The 22,621-nt window shown below is 41.2% G+C and overlaps 1 protein-coding gene and 1 long non-coding RNA gene across 6 annotated transcripts in view; both read left to right on the forward strand.

The window, feature by feature from the left end:
* Window positions 1-11,700, forward strand: part of LOC120389144 — a 14,479-nt gene extending 2,779 nt beyond the window's left edge. For 2 of the 3 annotated variants that reach the window (XR_005590781.1, XR_005590783.1), the window contains exons 3-6: window positions 1,134-1,210; window positions 4,040-4,189; window positions 9,691-10,172; window positions 11,563-11,700. This is a non-coding gene — a long non-coding RNA (uncharacterized LOC120389144). The remainder of the gene's footprint in view (window positions 1-1,133; window positions 1,211-4,039; window positions 4,190-9,690; window positions 10,173-11,562) is intronic. The other variant, XR_005590782.1, reaches the window with a different exon arrangement.
* Window positions 11,701-16,063: 4,363 nt separating this feature from the next.
* The window catches only part of ZMYM4 (zinc finger MYM-type containing 4), a 53,918-nt gene continuing 47,360 nt past the window's right edge, over window positions 16,064-22,621 (forward strand). The window contains exons 1-2 of one of the 3 annotated variants that reach the window (XM_039511444.1): window positions 16,067-16,324; window positions 19,655-19,952. Coding sequence is in view for 1 of the 3 variants with exons in the window: in XM_039511443.1 (XP_039367377.1) it covers window positions 16,283-16,324 (42 nt within the window). In the remaining 2 variants the exon portion in view is untranslated. Of the gene's footprint in view, window positions 16,325-19,654; window positions 19,953-22,621 lie in introns of all 3 variants that reach the window. The other 2 variants (XM_039511443.1, XM_039511445.1) reach the window with 2 other exon arrangements.

Genomic DNA, 22,621 nt, shown 5'->3' on the forward strand with positions numbered 1-22,621 from the left:
GGTCAAATTTCCTTGTGACCATTATTAAACATTTTTAAATTATTTTAAATAAAATAAAAGGAAATGGTGTCTGGCCACCCAAAATCAGAAGTCACTTTTGAACATGTTAGTCAACATCTTTTTGTACCAAATAGGTCCTTCTGTACCATACTTCAATATCTCAGTGGGGAAAACTGAAATGTTTCCTTTCACAATGTCAAACAAAACATTTTGATATTTTGGGAGGGATGTTTTTGTTTTTTCCTAAATGAACTGTTTGGCAAAGTCAACACAAATTCACAAAACATTTTGGTGTCACTAAACCTGCATTTTTCACTCTAAAAAAAAGATTAGTGTGAGAAATTTCACCCAATTTTAATCACAAGTGAAAATTTTCAAGTTAGAAAAATAATGCCATTTAATGAACCCTTGCCATTATGTAGAACTAGTCATTAAATTTAAGCTGTGACCTTGAACTTTTATCCATTTTATCCAACAGCTAGATTTTAGTACCATTTTATCCAACAGCTAGATTTTAGTACCAGCCCCAAGGTGGGTGTACAGTAAAAACCCATGGCAACTAGCTGGTGGAAAAAGCAGATTTGGGACCCCAAAATAGTAACAGGGGAGCCCCACTAGAGAGTTACTACACAGATCACTACTCCATAATACTGCTGTCACAACATTCTGCAGATGAATATATACAGTAGGCCAAGGTGGATAGCACCATTAACTGCAATGAAGTTACACCACGGACTCACTTAGTTTGCTATTATTAGAGGCATGTGGTATTCTGCAGTTTCAGTTTTGAGTGTTTCAATCCATGCGGATTTGCAATTTCTCTCCTTCTCCCCTCCGTTTCACATTCAATATTAGGTTGGAAGGAGACCCAAAACTCAAAGCAAAACTCAGTCAAAACCAAAAGTTTTGCTTGATATCACACGGAAACCAAAACATTCATGTGGTTTTGGTGTGAAATTCTAAAGCAGACCCAAGTTTGTTGAAATTGTTTGTTAACCCTTTGGATGATCCAAGGCAGAGCATGGAATATGTACATGAAACAAAGTTTCATGGATTCCACTATGACTTCTGTTTTTTTTAAGAGAGATTTCTTACAGCTCTAATTATTTTTCAAAACATTATATACATAACAGGCATGATACGTCAATCAACTTAATTCCAGCAGGATGGAACCCAAAACGATGTTTTAAAATGGACGCTCTCCTGAAATGTGAGTTCCAATTGCCAAGAGCAGTAAACATTTCCACCGCTAGGTGTCTCAGTGGTTGTATGACAGGAGAAAGCGTTTTTTAAACTCAGTCTAACCAAAATACAAATAATTGTCATTTTCAGCCTCACACTGGACTATTTCCATTCAGTAGGCAGTGAAAACAGAGAATATTCAATATACAGTCAATATTTCTGCCTTTGCTGTGTCTTAAGTGAAAACTATTTTTAGTTTAGGGAGCTTCTATTTGACAACATTCTTTGGATTAGATACAAAGAAACAACTATGATCATTGGCTACAAGCCTACAGGCCAAGAGGAGCGTGGAAACAGGGGCAATTCTTAGGACCAACTCTCAATGTACTTTTAGTGTCAGGATGCTGTGTTCATGAGGGATGTAAACAAGATATCTTGTGCTAACAAAGATAGCTAACTAGGCAATATCAAGGATGTCCTTGAGTTGTATACAAAAACAATGTTATAACTCCATATACAGGGATTCCAACTAGGGGAGACTTCAACCTAGCTCTATCGGGAGGAACTTCCTGGGAATACGAGAATAATTGGGAAGGTTGGACCAATGACCACACACGTAGTATCTGTATTGAGCATAGTAAAGAATGAATTCATAGAACGCTGAAGTACAAAGCATTAGACTTCAAGAAAACTCATTTTAGGCAATTATTAAATCTGGTGAGTAAGGTGCAGAGAGATGAATTATTAAAATCCACGTGTGTGAAAAAATGCTAGCGAATCCTAAAAGCCACTATAAATGAGGCACTATAACTACAGTTTCTCTGAAAAGAATACAAGGAATAAGAATCAGTCCATATGGCTTCACGAGGTGTTCTGAGGTCAATATCCATATGAACTGGAAATAGAAAAGGAGGAGGCAACCAAACAAGAATTCTCAGAATCAGTTAAGGAATTCAAGGAATATAGAAAAACAGCAAAATAAGCTAATGTTATCGAGTGGGCTAAGAGGGCTTTTACAAATATAGAGGAACATGGCATATAGGAAGAAAGAAAGTACATTCATAAATAAATGAGGAAGGGGATTAAATTAGTGATTTGAAAATAGCAGAGATACTAAACTGCTTTTTAAAATGTCACCAACAAGAAATAAATGTGGCCAGATTATCCCACCTCAAAGGACTATCCACAGGAAGGGTGCAAAAGAGATTGAAAACTCTATGCTGTTTGCCTCATGGAGTTTTCAGGGAATTATCACTTATGTATGACCTTGCACTATTAAATTTCATCCCATTTCACTGCAGTTTCAAGGTCCTCCAGATCTTCTTTTACGATATTCTGCTCCTACTTTGTATTGGCAATACCTCCCAACTTTGTGTCAACTGCAAATTATATTAGCACACTCCCACTTTTTGTGCCAACGTCATGAATAAAAACGTTACCATAAAATTGGTCCTAAAACTGATCCCTAAGGAGCTCCACAAGTAACTTCCCTCCAGCCTGACAGGTTTAGCATGACCCACGGTAGTCTCCCCTTTAGCCAGTTCCTTTCAATTCTCATATTAATCCCCATCTTCTCCAATTTAACTACTAATTTCCCATGTGGAACTGTATCAAATGCCTTACTAAAATCCAGGCAGATTAGAGCTACTACATTTCTTTTATCTAAAAATTCAGTTATCTTCTCAAAGAAAGAGATCAGATAGGTCCGGCATGATTTACCTTTTGTAAAGCCAAGTTGTATTTTATCCCAATTACCATTTATCTCTGCGCGGGAAGTGCAGAGAACAAGCCAAATTGAAGAAGTGGCCAACTATTTGTATGAAAAGACTTGTCAGAAAATCTTTGCAGAGAATACTTCTTAGGAAGGTGCTCATGCATTTGGGGAAGAACAGAAATATTGTGTGTAAGTGCAATTGTCCAAATTTATCCCTCATGTAACTCTACTAAATTCACTGGAGTTACATTAGGAATTAATTTGACACATTATGTTTCTTCTATATGTTTGACAGTTTTCTTCTGGTAATAATTAGTATAATCTTAGAAAGACTAAATAAAAGGGTTAAACTCTTCTATGAATAAGAACAGCATCTGCAGTGACAGAAGCATGGATGAGTATTATAAAGGTTCTCAGTCCTCATGCTTCAGCACAGAAGCAGGTTGACATCTAGATCAGGAAGAAACCCCTGCTTTCTCCTATACATGACACTTTCTCCCACTTCCTCATATACATGACATAGGCTACAAGCCTTCAAAACCTTCCACATGTGCTTAAAGTTAAGCATGTTTGTAAGTCTTGGCAGAACTGGGGCCATAGTGCATAGCACAAGTGACTTGTGACACAGATTAATTCCATTCCAGTCTCAAGAACTCGTGAGCCAATTACCACATTGCAGCCAATTACCGTGACTGAGACCTAGAGCCATGATTTTCTGTGGAGTTAATTCTGCTCTCAGTTAGACCTATATAAATCTAGGCTAACTTAATTGAAATCTATGGAGTAACTTTGGATTTACGCAGATCTAACAGAGAGCAGGATATAACCAAATGTCTCATGACATTATAAGTGCATTGTGAGCATTTTTGATAGGTCTGAAATCAAAGACACATTGGCTAAGCAGTTGGGAATTTTTACAAAATAGCCTCTCTTGACAATGCCCTATTTTGTAATTATTCACAATAGGGAGTGTGCTGCTGAAACACAAAAACAAACAAGAAGAAAACCGTGAGACATTTTCCAGACAAATATCCCAAAGACAAATATGTAATAATAACTAAATAATCAATGGCATATTGAGAGGAGATAGTGTATGCACACCCATGGGTTAACAATCCTGGGCTTGGGCATTACCAATACCAGGCTGACCTACAGTGCAGAATGGTCCAGTGGCTGCATCCACAACACTGACTGAAGTCAAGGGAAGCTGTGGATGCTCATAACCTCTGAAAATCAAGCCACAAGAGACTAGAGTGGATCAACGGGGACACCCAGCTATGAAGAACTTGGAAGGTGAGAACAAGAAGCTTGCACTTGCTGCAGCGAAGTGGAGGGATTTGCTATGAACTGGCAATGTGATGCCCAGATGGCACTGTTGATCGGAACTGAAGTGCACGGTGGGAGAACTGGTACGGGGGGCATGCCTGGAATAGCAGGGGAGCTGCAGGTCAGGGGTGTAAGTAGGGAAGCTTGCACGTTTACCCATATTATGCCAGGGCTCAAGCCCAGTTTACGAACACCAAATTGACCCTTTTATTAAATAAAAAGAATGAGTGAGGGTGAAAAACACCCATACAGCAACATCCAGTACATAGAGATAAGAGACAGCAGTGCCTAACTACTGCTCTAGAGGCCCTTCCGATCAATTGAGCAACTTTCCTAGGTCACTTGCGAATAGGAGTCCTCCTGGTCCTCCTTCCCCTCCGCTACAGTTTTAATTCCTGGCTTGAGCACTGATTAAATCTGCTCTCCAGAGGTATTTCCTGTGCACCATAACAAACATGCCTGCAGGTCAGTTGTCACCAGTGGTGAGCTGGAGCCGGTTCCCACAGGTTCTCAAGAACCGGTTGCTAAAATTAGACCTCTGTGGAGAACCGGTTGTTAAAGGGCCAGAGGTGGGCAAAGAACTCCAGTCCGCAGGCTGGATCATCCTGTTGCTCCCAGGATTCCCAGCTGGGGAGGCTGAGGCTCCCCGGGCCCCTCCCCTGCTTCCCCCCAGCTGCAGCATGGCCAGCCGCCGGCACCAGCTGGGCAGCTCAGCTGAGCTCGGGAGTTGTCCTGCTGCTGCTTTTTCAGTGTCCCGGCAAGGTGGTGGGGCTGCTACAAGCTCCAGGGCTGGCCAGAGGGGAGGGGAGAGGAGGGGGCAAGTGGGGCAATTGGACCCAGCCCTGCAGGGGCCCCCAGCCCCACGAGTATGTCTCCCCCCCCCGGGCCCTCCCCCGCTCCCCCCCAAATCAGAACTTTTTATAGGGAACCGGTTGTTAAGATTTTGGCAGCTCATCACTGGTTGTCAACCCAAAAGACTGATTAGGTGACTGCAGTGACAGTAAGGCAAAGACATAGATCGGGGGGCCTAATTCTCCACTCACTAACACTGGTTTTGCTGTGAGTTAGTTCTGATTTACAATAAGGTAAAAGAGATCAGAATCAGGCCCCACATCCTAAGAAAAAAGGAAAGCAAATCCTAGATTTACAGGGACTGTACATTCTGTTGGAAACTGGGCAGGGGAGGACAAGGTGAGTTTAAGTACTTTCCTGTGTTTAATTTCTCTGGACACAATCCTGCTCCCATTGAAGTCACTGATAGATTTGCTGCTGATGTCAGTGGCAGCAGATCCACAGTGAAAATTCAAAGCTGCCATAAAAATGACTTACAAAGGTGGAAAAATTGGGCTTGTGTACTGGAGTGGGACATCTTTAACTTAGGGACATTACACCAGTGAGGAACTGGGCAGAAGAGAACCTTGCTCTGCCATGCTCCTTCCTTTTCCCTCCCTACCATCTTCCTCCTCTCATGGTGGGCTGGGAGTGCCATTAGCCTTGGAGTCCACAGGGGGAATCTCTGTCTGGTTTATACTTACTCTGAGCTGCTTAGTGGATCAGAGAACCCAGCCCTAAGCCCTGATCCTATAGACGTTTAAACACTGGCATAACTTTACTTGCTCATTGGCTTCACTGAGACTACTCATGGGATTAAGTGTTTGTAGAATTGGGGCTTAGTTTGTGAGGTTGGGGGGAGTGGGAGATATATTGGGACTAAAAGGGAATGAACCCCAGCCACAAAGAAGCGAGAATTATTTCCTGCTTTATAACTAGAGGTTCATGGGTAGATCTATTTATCTACTGTCCTTATTTGGCCCCCATTATCACAGTATCCGAGTACCTTTCTTCCTTTAACGTATTCATCCTTACAACATCCCTGGGAGGCAAAAGTATTGTTATTCCTATTTTACACATGGGGAACTGAGGCACAGAGAGACTAAGTAACTCGCCCAAAGTCACACAGGAAGTCTGTAGCACAGCAGCAAATTGAACCCAGCTCCCTCAAGCACTAGTCTAACAGCCTTACTGCTTGACCATCCTTGCCTATCATCCTGACAAGTATTGTCTTATTGCTTCCTTGTACTCACTGTTTCATTGTTTCCCCTTTGGTCTCTCTGTATTCATCTGTTGTCTCTTGCCTTATACTTAACTTGTAAGCTCTTTGGGGCATGGACTGTCTGGTTCTGTATTTGCACAGAAGTGTAGCACAATGAGGTCTGGCCCATGACTGGAACTCCTAGCTATTACAATAAATAAATAAATTATCCTTCCTTTCATCTGTGTGCATTCCTCACCAGAGGGGGCTGCATTTCATTGTGTGAGTGGGAGGGGCGGGGTGTGGACCAAGAAAGGTTAACACAAGAACATAAGAATGGCCACACTGGATCAGATCAGCAGTTCATCTAGCCCAGTATCCTGTCTTCCAACAGTGGTCAATGCCAGATTTTTTAAAAGGAATGGACAGAGCAGGGCAATCACTGAGTGATCCATCCCTGTTATCCAGTCCCGGCTCCTGGCAGTCAGAGGCTTAGGGACATCTGAGCATGGGCTTGTGTTCCTGACCCCCTTGGCTAATAGCTATTGATGGACCTATGCTCCATGAACTTATCTAATTCTTTTTTGAACCCAGTTATAATTTTGGCCTTCACAACATCCACTGGCAATTAGTTCCACAGGCTGACGGTGCGTTGTATGCAGAAGTACTTCCTTTAGTTTGTTTTAAACCCGCTGCCTATTAATTTCATTGGGTGACCCCTGGTTCTGTGAAGGGGTAAATAACATTCCCTTATTCATTTTCTCCACACCATTCATGATTTTATAGAGCAGCATAACCATTAGCCTGGACTAGCCTCCGGTGTTTTAAACATGGATTTAGGTGCCTAACTATAGACACCAAAATTTGCATATTTTGGCCACCGTCAACTAAAATTTTTGTTATGTAAACAAACAAGTTCACTTTTTAAAGTTACTGACTGTGATTTTTTAAAAACCCATTGTACTTCTAACTGTTTATATTCTCCTTGTTTAGTTTTTGCACTTTTCTCTGGCTGGACAATGAAAATCATTGAAATCAGTTTCCCTAATTTGTATGTACAGTCAGTTTCACTTTGGGGATCTTAGCACTGCCATGTTTGGGTTGCAAACACTGAATGTTGACATATTTAAAAAAAACAGCTGTTTTCTTTGGAATTAAAAAAAACAGTGGAAGGATTCCACTGGTTTTAGGTTTTATAAAAGCATGCTTATACTGATTTTAAATTCTGGGCCAAATTCCGGTTGTCAGGTCCATCCATAGAACAATTCATCTGATGAATGATTCCCACAGCAAAAAAATGCTATTGGATCATTGATGAAAATATGGTTGCTTTTCTTCCCTAGTTATTCACAGAAGTCCACTCCCCAGTTCCTGCAGTGTTTTGGGGTAATGTGGCACAAGCAAATCAAATCCATCACAGATCTAGAAGTGAATAGCCCATCTTGGGCCGGCATCCCTACAGAAAGTCCCTGTCACAAGACCTTATTGACTAAAATGCAGCAGCAGAAGGGCATCTGTTTGTGGAGGGAAAGGTAGAATATTCCCTTTTGAGTTCCGCTTCCTCCTTTCAATCCACCTACCATCAGACACTTCCTGGGCATCTCTCTAGCAGGGAGAGTGAAGCAGCTGCCTTTTTTTTTTTTTTTTTTTGCAACGCGGGCTCCTTCGCTAATCAGTGGAAGGTTGGGGGAAGGGGATGTTATGTGACAAATCCAGCCCTGCAAGTCTGGGAGGAGTTTGAGCCTGGGGAGTTTAAAGGTGAACTACAAAGAAAAAAATTAAGACCCTGCCATCACTCCAGTGTTAGTGAGTATATGACTGGGCGCCTGATGAATGCATTTCTTTTTTAAACTTGGCTTCTGTCCTTTAAGTCTATGTTGTTTCCATGCTTCTTGTCACTCCCCTTTGTCTTCAGAGTCTCAGGAGACCTTGCTTAGTGTAGGCCTGTGACATCACTAGTGCCATGGAAATGCAAATCAACGTACTGTAATCTGAACTCCTGCTGTCCCCGCAGTCTGCCAGCTTCCTTCTCCCCACCAATGGTGCCCTGTGCTGGGAGGGTTCTGAGATAAAACAATGGTAACTGTGTAAAAGAAAAACAAACCTAGGCTGCTCCCTGGATTTAATTTCCTCCTCTCCCTCCTGGGCTGCTATGGCACAAAGGTTGTGTCTACACTAGGTTTTTTTCTGAACTATTGCTCTCCATTGCTAACAGTGATGTAGCCCCACCCACAGAGACTGCCAGCACCTTGTCTACACTAGAGCTGCCACCACAGCTACTCTGGTGGAGCTAGACAGGAGCAAAGGCTACAAGATCCATAGGCAGTCTAAACTTCAGCTGCTAGATCCCACGAGCTTCTGCCTAGGGAGAGAGCCCTGATTCAATCTTAGTTCCCCTTTCCCTGCTGCCATTCTCCTCAGAGCCCGTGAACACTTTCCTCTCCCCACATCCTGCCACAGGCAGGAAGGCCCAGCCTCCGGGCATTGCTGTCCCCTCCCCATAAGTGATCCGGTCCTGAGACCCCACAGTACCTTGCTGGCACCATCCCTGCCTGTACTTGAAGAGTGAAATGACTGTGAATAGGTGCTTTCCCCTGCCAGGTTGCCTCCCCAGCAACCCTCTTAGGTCCGGTCTTCACTAGAAACGTCAGCAATATAGTAATATCCATTAGGGATATAGTATTTTGGTTACATTTCTTTACCAGCTAAAGTCCTAGTGCAGACACAGTTATACTGGCATAAAAGTGCTTTGGCTGGCATAGCTTATTTCGCTTGCTAAACTAGTAAATGCTAGACTGGCAAAAGCGCTCTTTTGCTGGTATAAACTGTGTGTACACTAGGCGGCTTTGCCTGTATAGCCAGGCTGGCATAGTTATGCCAGCACATCTTTTCTAATGTAGACCTGGTACTTCATTTATCTCCCTCTCACTGGCAGAGCAAACCTTAGCTCCTCCCCACACTCCCATTTGCATCCCCACTAATAGTTACAGATTTTCCCTAACATTCACCCACTCCCGCCCCTGCTGCTGTGCTGGAAGGAGAGGGGGAGCCAGGAATGCCAATCCCACAACCCATCGTGTTGCCTGAAAGGACACAAAACAGTCCCAGGCTAACCCCCACTTTTCCTACCCCAAGAGTTCCCTGCTGGACTGTGGAGTGGTGGTGGTTATTGGACACTATGGCATGAATGGATCGAGTGGCTGCTGGCTGGTAGTGGGAGGAGTAAAGGTAGGGGAAATGCAGTGCTGTGAATAAAAAGAAGGCCTTGCGCAGGGTGGCAGACTTGAGGAGAAGGAAAGAGATTGCACAGCTGAGCTGTCCTGCAAGTTGGTTCGGAAAGCAAACCAAATACCTGGTCAGGATGGTGTATTGTGTGTTTCCCTTTTGTACTAATGGGCAGAGTAGTGGCAAATTCTTTTACTACTTCTCTTCCAAGGGGAAAGTGAGAGCAGCATGGACTGAGGCTTGCAGAAGGGAAATGAGCTGGAAGCCAAGCAAAAATAGCATACCCTGTGAAGATCCCTTTGATGAATGTGATTTCTCAACGATGGCGGACATGGCATGATGCTGTGGATACAAAAGAAACCCTCTGAAGAAGAAAGCTGTCCCCAAACTGAGAATACGAGCAACTGCAGGGCTGGCAGCAGGAATTAGAAGTCTGAGCTCCAGTAGGAGGCATTTTTGTGTGGTAAGGATGTATGTTCATTGTGACAAGCCACACGACAAAAACGGTTTAGGAATGATTCCTATTGCAGGCGAGACTCCAATGTAACATTTCAATATTGCACTTCCTAACCACCCATGAATGCAGAGATGGATCCAGTGCTTGCTGATGAGAATGCTAGTCGAGGTGTTTCCAAACTTCCCAGGGCAGATGTCGGGAATATAAAGAGCACTGCAGTGCGAGGACAAGCAACAGTGAGTACAGCTTAGGACGTATCTTTTTAAAGGGATTCTCTCTCACTCAGAGGTTTCCAGCAGAGGGAAAATCAAAGTAATTATTTTTGTTATTAAAAACTATAGGGAAAAAAACTGGTTTGATATAAAAAAGCAAAATGGAGCTAAACCCTCCTCATTAACACTGACCCTAAGAGACCAAACTCAAACATGCTTTCCAGATTACTCCAACAAGAGGTGATTAAAGGAAGGTCTTTGCTGAGCAACTTTACTGTCTAATGTAATTTGCCTAGGCTTGTGTCTCAGACTCATCGCCATCACATCAGAGTGTCTCTGTAGTATATAAACATGTGGGAAAGGAGTCCTCACTGGAACTGAGCGAATAATTGAGTTTTTGGTTTGGTGGCGGAACCAAAAATCTGGAAGGAAAAAAAAATGTGTTTTGACCTGAAATGAAATTTTTGTTTTATTCATTACATTTCAGGGTTTTTTTTTTTAATGTTTTGAATGTTTTTTTTTAATGTAGCTAAATTTAGAAAGGAAACATTGTTTCAGACAAAAAGTGAAAACATTTCCTTGTGCAAATATCAAAACTATTTAGACTGTTTTAAAAAAACTTCAATTTTTTATTCGACCAAAACTATTCGCCAAATTAATTAACAGTTTAATTTGCCCCAAAGCTGCTTTTTTCACTGTATAAACTATTTGACCAATTTTTTTCTCCTGGACCTATTTCTCATCCCTCGAAAATTGGCCTGGTTCTTTGCTAATACAGCAATATATGTTTTATTCTATAGGAGACATACAGTTCTGTTAACTCCAAACTCCCCTTTTTTTTAAATTATAGCTGTTAATATATTGTCCTAGTAAGGTCCCAACATTTCAAAACTGAGCTCCCAACTTGTATATAATGTGCTCCAGACCCATGCTAGCCATGTTCCTTCCAGGTAATCCCACAAAATAAAACGAAGATGTTCACAGAATCTGCTTCCGAATTTGGTTGAAAACATTATTATTGTTATTTATTTGTATTTAACAATTTTTAATGGTCCAAGTATTTGCAGCTGCAATTCTCTGAATAGACTTGAGTTAAGATAGAGGAAGGAGTGCATAGATAAGAATGTGCAATGCTGAGGGGTTTATTTGGATGATCCACACTCAGCTATTCATGCCTGCACATATGTGGAATGATCATGCATTCAGCCAGCACACGATTGGAGTTTCACAATCACTTTTTAAAAAAATCTCAATCATTTAAAGACAAATGCGCTTAAACAGAGGTGTGCCATAGGCTATGGTTTGTTTGTTTTTTCTTTCTGTAAATTAAAACCAACTATAAATCAAAATACAACTGAGCCCTCACATCTGTCTACCTGTCTAATCTACCTGTCTATGTTTTTTTTTTCTATAGTGTCCATCACCACATAATCTAAGTCCTGAAGTGGAGTGTTTATTTTCACACAGAAAAGTCACAGTTACGTGGAGTTTCTCTATAACAGGAGAGAGCCTACCTGGTTATTGCTCCCGCCTTCTCAGCCCAGGAACAGTGGCAAGGGCTTTCTTCATCCCTTGCATTTGAAGGGGGCATTAACAGTTTTGTGTGTTGTTGCTACCAGTGGGAAGCACCTGTGGCAAGAGTAATCCAGTTCCTTTTGATCCACCCTAAAAACAGATGCACCACGGGGGGGAGTCAGTGGATGCCATTTTAGCCTTTTGCCATGGGATATTGTCCGCTTCTCTTAACCCTCCTCTATCACCTAGGCCTGATACAAATCCTATTTAACTCCCACAGAGTATGTCTACATAGCACACAAAGTCCAGGCTCTAATTCAGATTTGAGCCTAAGCCCCCGTTCCATCCACACACACAAAATCAGTCTGACTTGGGTCAGCAAGCACACAGGACCCGGGTTCTAGGATCCTGCTGTTGTGGTAGGTCAGAGCTTGAATCTTTCTTTGACTCAAGTCCAAGCCCTGTCATTTTGCAGTGTGGATATAGCTCAAGCCACAAACCTGAGTCACAAGGTCTGCCTACTTCAGTATCGATGGGTTACCATGGCTATGAGACTCGTATTCAGCAACTGTAAACCCAGGTTTACAATGGAGTGTGGATGCTCAGGTCAGTGGTGCTGGAACAACTTTTACAGTGGGGGTGCTGAGAGCCATTGAACCAAACTGCAAACCCTGTATATAATGGAAACCACTTCAAGCCAGCACCCCTAGTTCCAGCACCTATGGCTCATGTGTTTGCCTGGAAACACAGAGTCCACAAGCACAGGTCTAACAGACCTGGGCATACAATGCAATATAGACATACCTATAGACTCCCGTGTGCTGATCAGGCCCCTACAGCAGAGGAGCGGGCGGTGGTAGTCTCTTTGGAATGCATCTATCTGGTAGGTGGAAAATGCTGTATTCCAGAGGATTTAGCAGAGTGGCATCTGAACACACTGGAGTGAAAAATTACTATTAATGGAGTGACACTTCATTATAAGAAGAGAGAAAGACCACAGAAATGTACTGATGTAATTTAGGACTTATACTCTACTCCACTGGTAAAAATCTTACCTATATGCTGCTGCACACAGTTAACTTAAGATGTGATTTTAAATTGACTTAGTTAAATTAGTGCCAAAGGCTGTGTGGAAACCCTTATTTCAGTTGAAACAGGGCTTATTTCAGTTTATCTTTAATCAATTAATAACAAGTCTAAGCTACATGAATCTAAGTCATTCTTAAACCAAAAATAAGAGTGTCCACATGCGGGTTGGCACTGGTTTAATTAACCCAGTGCAAATGTGTGTGTAAGTAAAGCTAGAGTTTTACTATAGCTGAGCAGTATGTCCTTCAGTATTTTTGGAAGAACAGAGTTATGCACAATCTCACGTAATACAAATATGGTTTATGTTAGGTGCAAGATTCAGCCAAGTTGTGGCAACTTTGAAAATTTATCCCATCAGTTCGTCTACTCCGTTCCTAACAGGGGCTAATGCAAGACTGTACTTTAGAATCTATGTTCCAGGGCTCTGCCTGATCTAGTTTTAAATATCTCATGTGACATGATTTTCCCTACTTCCAGTGGGAGATTATTTCACAAAATAATAAACCTCACTATCAGTAACACCGTACCAATACAAGAAAATCCTTTATCAGGTGAACTTGTTAACAGCACATTGTCTTGTAACATTCAATTTGAATGACAGGGCTATTGCTAACAAAAAATATTACTCAGTGTTTTGTATGCATTTTCAGTATACTGTTAGATCTGGGGGCTTATGCTGACATTTCCTCAGCTCCCAGTTTATTTCTTTGATGAGAAAAACACAAGAAGAAAAAGCTTATTGTTCCTGTTGTTGTGCACTGAACAACTCATAAAAAGTATCATAGCATTCTACAGCATTATTCCAGATATGACAGTGCGCAACATAAGTTTTGCGAACACTTGTGATTTCATTGAGAGTCTGGTGATATTTCTTAAAGCCCCAGCTCCTGGAGTCATGTGGTTACATAAAAATCTCAGCTTTCATTTGGAGCTCTAGCCCTCATGATTGTGGAGCAAAGTTTGAAGATGTGATCCTAATGCAACTTACAGGCTCAGAAACCAAAAGTCAAAGAAAAAGAACTTCACAATTTTTTTTAATTAATAATTTTTAAGACAACTTCATCATATTTCAGGATTTGACAATATTGTTACTCCATTGTTTTGGGCCACTAATAAATATTTATACTTTGCACTTCCATCCATCCAAGAATCTTAAAAGAACTTTATAAATATTAATTAAGTCTCACAACAAATGTATTGTGTATATTATATAGCACTTTTCATTGTGAAGGATCCCAAAGTACTTTAAAATGTAAGAAACGGATATATTAAGTATTAAATAGTTAATTCACTTAAGGATGAAAAGTATAATTAATAATTTATTATTAATTATTATTAGATACAGGAATTATTTCACCACCACTGGAATGCAGTCATCTCTAGAGAGAGACTTGACAGCATTTTAATAATGAATGACATCAAGACACATCAGTTTAGGGTAGGAAGTGAAGGATACAGTTTATGCAGGGATCATTTCAACCACCACTGAAATGCAGATATCTATGGCAAAGAATGTGGCTATTGTTTAACAGCTGTTCAACAATAGTGCACATAAGATTAGGATAGGAAATGAAGAATACTCTATTTAGTAAAAAATTTTAATTAGCAATTAGATTAGTTAACTAGTAAACAACTGGGATTATGTTGTTCATATTTATTATCCTTGGGTGCTGACAATGTGTTTGACACTATACCAAGTAAAAACTGATGACAGTCTCTAGCATGAAAGACTTACAGTTTTCATGTTTTTTTGAAAGGCATGTGTCCTGTTACTGGTGGGAGGTATCAAGGTGATGAACACCATTACAAAGCTTTAAAGATTTAAACTCTGATCCTGCAAAGATTTACACACATGCCTAAGTTTAACTTAAAATCAGTGGGACTATTCATGTACTTAAAAATGAGACCTCTTATGTGCTTAAAGTTAAACATGTGCAAATCTTTGCAGGATTGGGGGATTAGTTTCTGCAGAAACAGATCTTTGCAGAACCTAAGACCAATAGAAATCTTTCTGCAAAATTAGAAAAACTGCAATGAAAACAAATAAATTATCCTCCACATATTTGCAATCCAGGTATTGCACTGACAAAAAGTGAAATTAACTAGAAACTGACTATGATATTATTATTAGTGACTAACATAGCCTGGGCACTATAAACAAAAGCAAAACTGACTAATCTAATTTCACTGGCCAATCCAAGTGAAGTGCAAACAATAAATGACTCCTCAGGGTAGGGACTGTGTCTATTTTTGTCTCTAAAACAATGGGGTGCTGATCCCAGGATGGGAGGGATGCACCTCGGGGCTCTGTCATAATATAAATATTAATAATAAAAATAGATTGCCTCAGAGATGAAAGATAAACAACATGCTTTCAGTGCTAATGAACTCAAGATGTCATGAGCAACATAGGGGAGGAAATTTGCTTGTAAGAATATATTATTTTTAACCTGCCGGCTTCCTTTAAATAAACAAATACATACTGCCTCCAAGAGTTGTGTCATGATACCATGAGGTGACTTCAAGCATGACTTCGATGTGGGCTTGTGAACAGCTTGGTCACTGGAACAAAGTTGCCTTACCGCATCAGGCAATCCCACAGAGGGTGGTGACATGCAGCCAGTCTTCACTGAGGCCAATTGGTCCCAGGTACAAGAGGGGAGGGCACCATGGCATGAGGTGGGGATGTTGTGGTGTGTGATGGGAGCACTGTATCAGGAGAGGCAGGGGCACCGGTATCATGGCCTGGATGCCAAGATGTGAGGCCTAAGGAGGGGGTGCCCTAGTGTGAAGTGTGAGCGTCATAGTGCAAGGGAGCGCTGTGGCGGTGTGGCCGGGGTGCTGTGGTGTGAGGTGGGGAGTGCTACAGTGCAAAATGGGAGGCGGGAGTGCCAGAGGGTGAGGGGGGCACTGGGGCACCCTGGTGTGAGGTTGGGGTACTGGAGCATGGGGGAGGCCACTGGGGCACTGTGCTGAGGCTCCAGGGGAGGCCTTGGCATGAGGTGCCATGGTCCCCCTGCTGACAGGCCATGGCGGATAGTGCTGCCTGGCGTAGGCAACCCCTAATATTATACCCAACCCATCCCCCTCCCTTTACAGCACAGAGACCATGGGTCTCCACTGGGGCTGCAGACCGTGTTCCCAGCTCAGCCCAGACATGGGTGCGGTGCCCTTTAAGAGGGAGCCAACCTAGACCTGAAGAAGCAAGGGGGGAAAGCGCGCATGCGCGGGGAGGGGGCGGGGGAAGCTGGGCCACGGCGCATGCGCCATGCACATGCGCACTCGGTCCCCCGCGCTGGGGCTTGTCGTTGCAGCTTTAAGAGGTTGGCGGCCTGGAGGGTCCGACCAGCCCCCCCCTTCCTCCCCCCGAGGGAGCAGCCTAGACACCCCCCCTCCCGGGGAGCCCGGTCGGAGCCCCCTCCCCCGCAGCAGGGCTCGGGGCCGACCCCCACCGCTCCGTGTCACCTCCTTCCACAGGGGGCGAGCGGCAGAGACCCCCCCCCGGGGTGTGAGGGCTGCGGGGGCCCAACATGGCGGAGGCAAAGGAGGAGGGACCCGGAGCTCGTGCCAGGGTGAGCGGAGGGGGGCCCCGGGGGAGGCTGGGGAGGTCAAAGGGGAAGGGTCAGGTGGGGGTCAGGGGGAGTGGGCTGAGGGGAGGCGCCCTGGGGAAGGGGAGGGCGCGAGCCCGCAGAGGAGGGGGCCGCGCTTGCAGGCAGAGGGGCAGGGAGTGGGGCAGCCGGGCTGGGTAGCTGGAGTGCGCTGAGCTGGTGGGAGGGACTCAGGCGTCCGATCCTCTTTGTCCCCGGTAAAGGGATCGTGCAGCCCGCCTCTGCTGTTGGGGGGGGCATGGGGCGGTGATCGGGACCTGGCGTGTGGATGATGGGAGAGCAGAAGGCACCTTTTAATAGTGGTCTTGAAAAGATGGCTGTCTGGAAACGATCCTTCTTTCTCTTCCCCTTCCCCCGCCAACGTCCCATGCTAAAGCCTAGGTAGTCTATGGCAGGAGGTCCTGACCTGGCTGGGAGTGAGATGCCATCATAAGGCATGCTGGGGATTCATGTGGGATGCAATGACCCAACAAGTCCCCACTAATTAAGGGTATGGAATCCGGTAGCTAAGGTGCATTTCAAGTGTTTAAAATTTTCTAGGTTTCCCTAAAACTGTCCGGTGCAAATCAATTGAGTGATATTACCTCTTTAAAATTTTGTAACGGAGTGTCAGTTGGTCCTCCGGGTGTCATTATTCAAACAACACAATTCAAGTTTATTAAGTTTCATCATTTGGATTTAATTGCCTGGCTTTCCCCTGTTTAAGCACACACTGTTGTTGTTTTTAAAAAGTTATGTTAATTGTCCATGTCAAACCAAAGTGAATTCTCAGCATGGCAGGCTCATCCAGTTCTTAGCTACTCAGACTGCAGCCACTATATAAGTACTATCAGCCCAGCTAATACTGAGACATGGTCCTTCAGTTCCACAGTTAAGTCTGCATGAATATCAGCCATGTTATTTTACCACAGTGATAAGGGATCTCAATAATAAATTTCTTATTCCCTATGTTTAGTTGCCTAAAGAATAGCTGATAAAAATAAGTTTTAAAGCATTTTTCTAAATAAATTTACAGCAAGTCAGTGGCTCTTTTCTGCACTTGTATAACTCCAGTTGAAAACTGCCAGTAATAAGTGAATCAGTGCTAACCTGGATTTGAGCTTCTGATTTAGAAATGAAAGTTCCATATCCCATTACCATTCTTCTGAGCTGTCCCATTTCCATTGTCTGAGAGATGCTTTATGATGAAGTCCTTTCAAGTTCTGGACGTTAGACTCAATGAGAATAAATTTAATTAATGTGCTTCAAATAACATGAACCTTGTGATTGGTTAGTTGTTAGGTAGATTATGTGAATCTTCTGGATGTAATTGGCGACACTGTCTAAGTTTTATATTGCTCATCTACCATAGAGTCATGGAACATCATCATAATGTTGCCTTAGACCCCGATCCTTCAAACACTTATACATTTGTATAGCTTTATACTCAGGAGCAGTCCCATTCAACTTGGTGCAACTGCCCACAAGTGTAAAGTTTATATATAAATGTGTGTGTGTGTGGGGGGGGGGTCGGGGGAATCAAGCTCTCAGATATTAGCAAGAAGTTGGGAGGGGAGGGACTTGATGAGACAAATACATTTGAAAATACAAAGCAAAACTTCATTTCCACTCAATGTAGATGTTAGTAATATAGCTCTTCTGTGAACTGTATCTTTCTCTTAGGTACATTATGCAGTGTTCATTGCCAAATGTATTCCATCTTTGAGAGGAGATATTTGGGATACACAGTGGTAATGCATTGTGAAAAGAGGAAAATCGTGAATCCCTTTCCTTTCTGGATATCCTAATTATCCTTAAACTTTCTGGTAGCCTAATAAGTTATAATGCTTGCGTATTCAAAAATTGCTCTGATCTGTGTTATGACCTCCTCCATGCCCCCTGCCCCATACCTTTTGCAAGGACTGTCACTCCAGAGTGATAGTTCTGTACATGTTGAAATAGTCATCTTGCTAAATCCATTGGATGCAGTCTTGCAACTTGGTTTGACAAATAAACTTGATCCAGGAACATCTGCAAAGAATGAAGGAAAGATTAACTCTTTGCCATTGCAAAAAACCAAAAAGCTGGCCTTCTCTTTGCTTTTTAATAATATTCTGCAACTTTTAATATTAAAAAAATCAGTATCAAAGGAGATGAGTGTTCTCCCCAAAACAACACTGATACATTTTATGACTATGAATAAACCTACTTAAATGATTATAAAACTACTTTTGTATTTATAAATGCTAAAGTTTTAAGTTGAAGGTTGTCCACTAATATATCGTCTACTAAGAAGTGAAATTCTTTATTTATTTTTTTTTAGTGCCTCAAATGCTCATGGCACTTCCCTCTTAGTTAACTGTAATGTCCCTCTTTTGAACAGATTACAACTTAAACAGGGCATGTATTTATTTAGGTTCTTATTCTGTCACCGTTACTGAAATCAGTGGGACTATTTGTGGAGTAAAGTAAGGCAGCCTTGGGGCCTTAGAAATTTAAATTAGTGCTGACAGACAAGCTGGCATCTTACATTAATAAGGCAAATATCTTCAAACATTTGTTTAACTTCAGTATGATTCTTGTGCCATTGAAAATGGAAGGAAATGTTCTCTCATTTGAGAATTGCTATTGCTGAATCTCCTTCAGTGGTGCAAAGACATTATAAACAGCCTTTCATCTTGGCAGGGGTTAGACTTGTGGTCCCTTCTAACCCTATGATTCTATGATTCTCAAAGGCATTTACTGTCACAATCCATCTCTCAAAAAACATGTTGCTACCATTATCCTTCCACACTTGGCGCTATATGTGAGTGTAATGGGCCTTATTCTCTTATACATTAAGGCCATTTTACATTGCCAGAGCAGTATAAAGGGGCCTTCAAGTGGAAGTAAAATATACTTAAGCACACTTTAAGGCCCTTCACACAACTAGAGCTGTGTAAAGTGGCCTTGCAGTGAGAAACATGCCCAACATTCTTGAACTGGACCTGTTTCCATCTTCACCTTCTAATAATGTCTAAATAATATTGTAGCTGATTCTGTTTACTGAATTTTCTTGAAGGACTCCTGTCAATAGCCCCCTCTATCCAGATGGCTACTGTCTTTACGTTTTATAACAAGTTCCTAGCTGCATAGAAACAGGGCTATTGTAGCCCAGTCCTGTTCTTGCTGATAACATCTGTGCTTTGTAATCGTCTATACCTGTTAAAGTAAGACTTCTCCAGTAGAAGACTTTTCATCAAGCACTTGTCATTAGGGTGGCAGCTGCTCCTTCTTTCTAGTATCTTAGCCTATTTTTTGCTTTCCGTTCTATAGTGAAAGCAACATCATGTCTCTACTGGTGAAAAAGGGAGACAGGCAGAGAACAGCAACAGAAGTGCATTTTTTAATGTCAGATGTCTAAAGGGAACAGAAAAAGGATGTGAAAGGATCCATATGGGGAATTACCTGGAGAAGAAATTGAGCTGTGCCACAGGGAAGATTAAATGGATTATATCAGGAATGCAGTAGGAAGTCTGGCGAGTTGGCCTCTTGTGTGGAACTGGTTCCACCAGCAGGTAGTGTCTGCACTGCTAGCAGCATAGTTCGCGCTGAAGCAAAGACCACATGACAGGTGAGTTTGAGAGAGAGAGCAAATCAAGGTAGCAGACCTCCTGTTTAGCCCTCTCAGGGAAAAGGACACGCATCCATAAGAAAGGTTAGGGAATGGTGCTTACCTCATAATTTAAATGTCGTCTCGTTCTCTATTTACCCTTTCCTTTTTCTTAGTTCTGTCTTTCTGCAAATGCTACTTTCCAGAAACTGCAAGGGAAACAAAAATAAAAGTAACTAGTTTTTTAAAGACTTCTTATCTGTAGCTTTAGGTTACAAAAATGTTGTTTGTTCAACAAATGCATTCTACTTACTGCCTTTGTTTAGACCAGTTGAGAATTGGTAATGTTGTGAAACCCATAGCTGCTTTGTATTTTCCATACATTTTTGCTACATATTAGAAAGCATATCTCAAATGTAATATTTGATTTATCAGTGCAAAATTATTGCTTTTCTTTGGCTTTTGGCAAAAAATAAATTAGTAAAATCACAGTTGGTCACATCAAAAATGTTTTTGGTTTGGTTTTTTTTAAATTCATCCAGCGAGAACTAACAGTCAGATTCTAGGAACGCTCTGACAATAGTATTGTCTCTAACTCAATAATACTGCAATGAAATTGCACATTTAGAAACTTTTAAGTGGCCTTTCAGAAGCATATGCAAATTGGAACACGTTTTGAAGTTTCAAAGTGTCTATGTGTAACTCTTAATTTTCATTGAAAAATATATGATATTCAAATATCATTGTAATTAAAACTTCTTAACTGTGGTTTCAATTTTATGGAAATCATAGAATTTATCACTTGCTTCAAAAACATAAAATTCTAGCTGTGCAGCAGTCCCCTCTCCTCTCCCCCACATCATCTGAAAATCTCTTATTTAGGCCATGATTCACCAGACTGAGATTGGCAAAGTATAAGAACTTTGATAATTTTTCTGATTTGACAAATGTTGCAGTTGTCTTTGTGTGCCAGTCCACAATGCAAGTGCTGAAATAACCTTTTCACACTATGTTGCACTGTAGGATTTTAAACACGGGAGCATAAGACCAGAGAATTTGGGCTGGATTCTCATTTATAATAGGGCCACTTTACACTACTCTGGCAAAGGGACTGAAAATGAGAGTAAATAATATCTATACCAACTTTAAGTCTCGTAATGCATGTGGTACACAGAATATTGTGGCAGGAAGAACTCAGCTGAACAAAAATTTTCCTAGAGCAGATGTTCCTGTATCTTTTGTTTACATTTTTTATTGAAATTTATTCTTATTTTTTCAATAAGTTATATAAGTTCTCCCTTTGATTCTTGAATATTTTCAAAGTTCCAACAAGTTTAAGAAGTAAATGGAAATTCTTTGCTTCTTCATTCTGGTACATACTGAAATATTTCAGCTCATGATGAAGTATTGTTTAATTGATACTGGCTGTTAACATGAACGTTTATGAAATTTGATGTTACCCTGTGAAAGTTGCCATGGTTCTTTTTGAAAAATGACACGTTTTCCATGACAAAAAAATGTAGCATTAGCTAGAAAATTATTTAGAGAAATCAGTAGGGTTTTAGAAAAAAACAAACAAAAAAAATCTGTCTTTGGGAAGATCATATAATCAGCTTTTACTTCAGTCTTTAATATGTTAATGTTCAAAAGACTCCCATCTAAAGCTAGGTTAATATCAGGTAAACAGTGAAATATAGGTGGTAGAAATAATGTAGAAATATTCACTGTGTAAATAAAAATAAACCAAGAAATGTTTAGGTACAAACAGTAACAAAAGATAATTCCTGAAATTAGCATTTGAGACTGATTAAACATATACAGCATTCATTAAATTTTCCCCTTATCGCTGTATCCATAATTATTCATAAATCACCAAGAGTGGAGTCTGCAGTCATGCTCCAGAGACAGCGAAAGCTGGTCCAACTGAACACTGACAGTATAGCACAATGAAGTCTGGGATATGAAACACTAACAGCCTCATTATTCCTCAGGCCAAAGTACAACGCCTCTGTACTAAACACACAGTAATAACAGAAAAATTAAACCCCAGACTCTCTCAGTTCAGAATCAAACAATCCTTTTTAGAGCACCATTCAGAAAAAAGTCCCAATCAAATGGCACTACAGCAAACATCAAACCTGTGCTTTTTCAGCCACAACAGAGTTCTACAAATAAATTTCATTCTGTAACTAGAAAGCATAAAGTTCATCTACCTGTTTGAATTAAAAATATCTTAAATCATATACACAAATACTCAGGCTATTTACTAAAATTCAACACCAATGTTTATTAAGGCTGTCAAGGAATTAAAAAAATTAATCGCGATTAATCGTGCAATTAAAAATAATTGTGATTAATTGCGTGATTAAGCCCACTGTTAACAACAGAATACCATTTATTTAAAATATTTTTGGATGTTTACTACATTTTAAAACTTATTAATTTAAATTACAACACAGAATACAAAGTGTACAGTGCTCACTTTATTTTTTTTTACAAATATTTACACTGTAAAAAACAAAAAAATTGTATTTTTCAATTGACTTCATACAAATACTATAGTGCAATCATCTTACCATGAAATTGAACTTACAAATGTAGAATTATGTACAAAAAAACCTGCATTTAAAAATTAAAACAATGTAAAATTTTAGAGCCTACAAGTCCACTCAGTCCTACTTCTTGGTTAG

This window comes from Mauremys reevesii, linkage group 23, assembly GCF_016161935.1.
Source record: "Mauremys reevesii isolate NIE-2019 linkage group 23, ASM1616193v1, whole genome shotgun sequence".
NCBI classification, from domain to species: domain Eukaryota; kingdom Metazoa; phylum Chordata; order Testudines; family Geoemydidae; genus Mauremys; species Mauremys reevesii.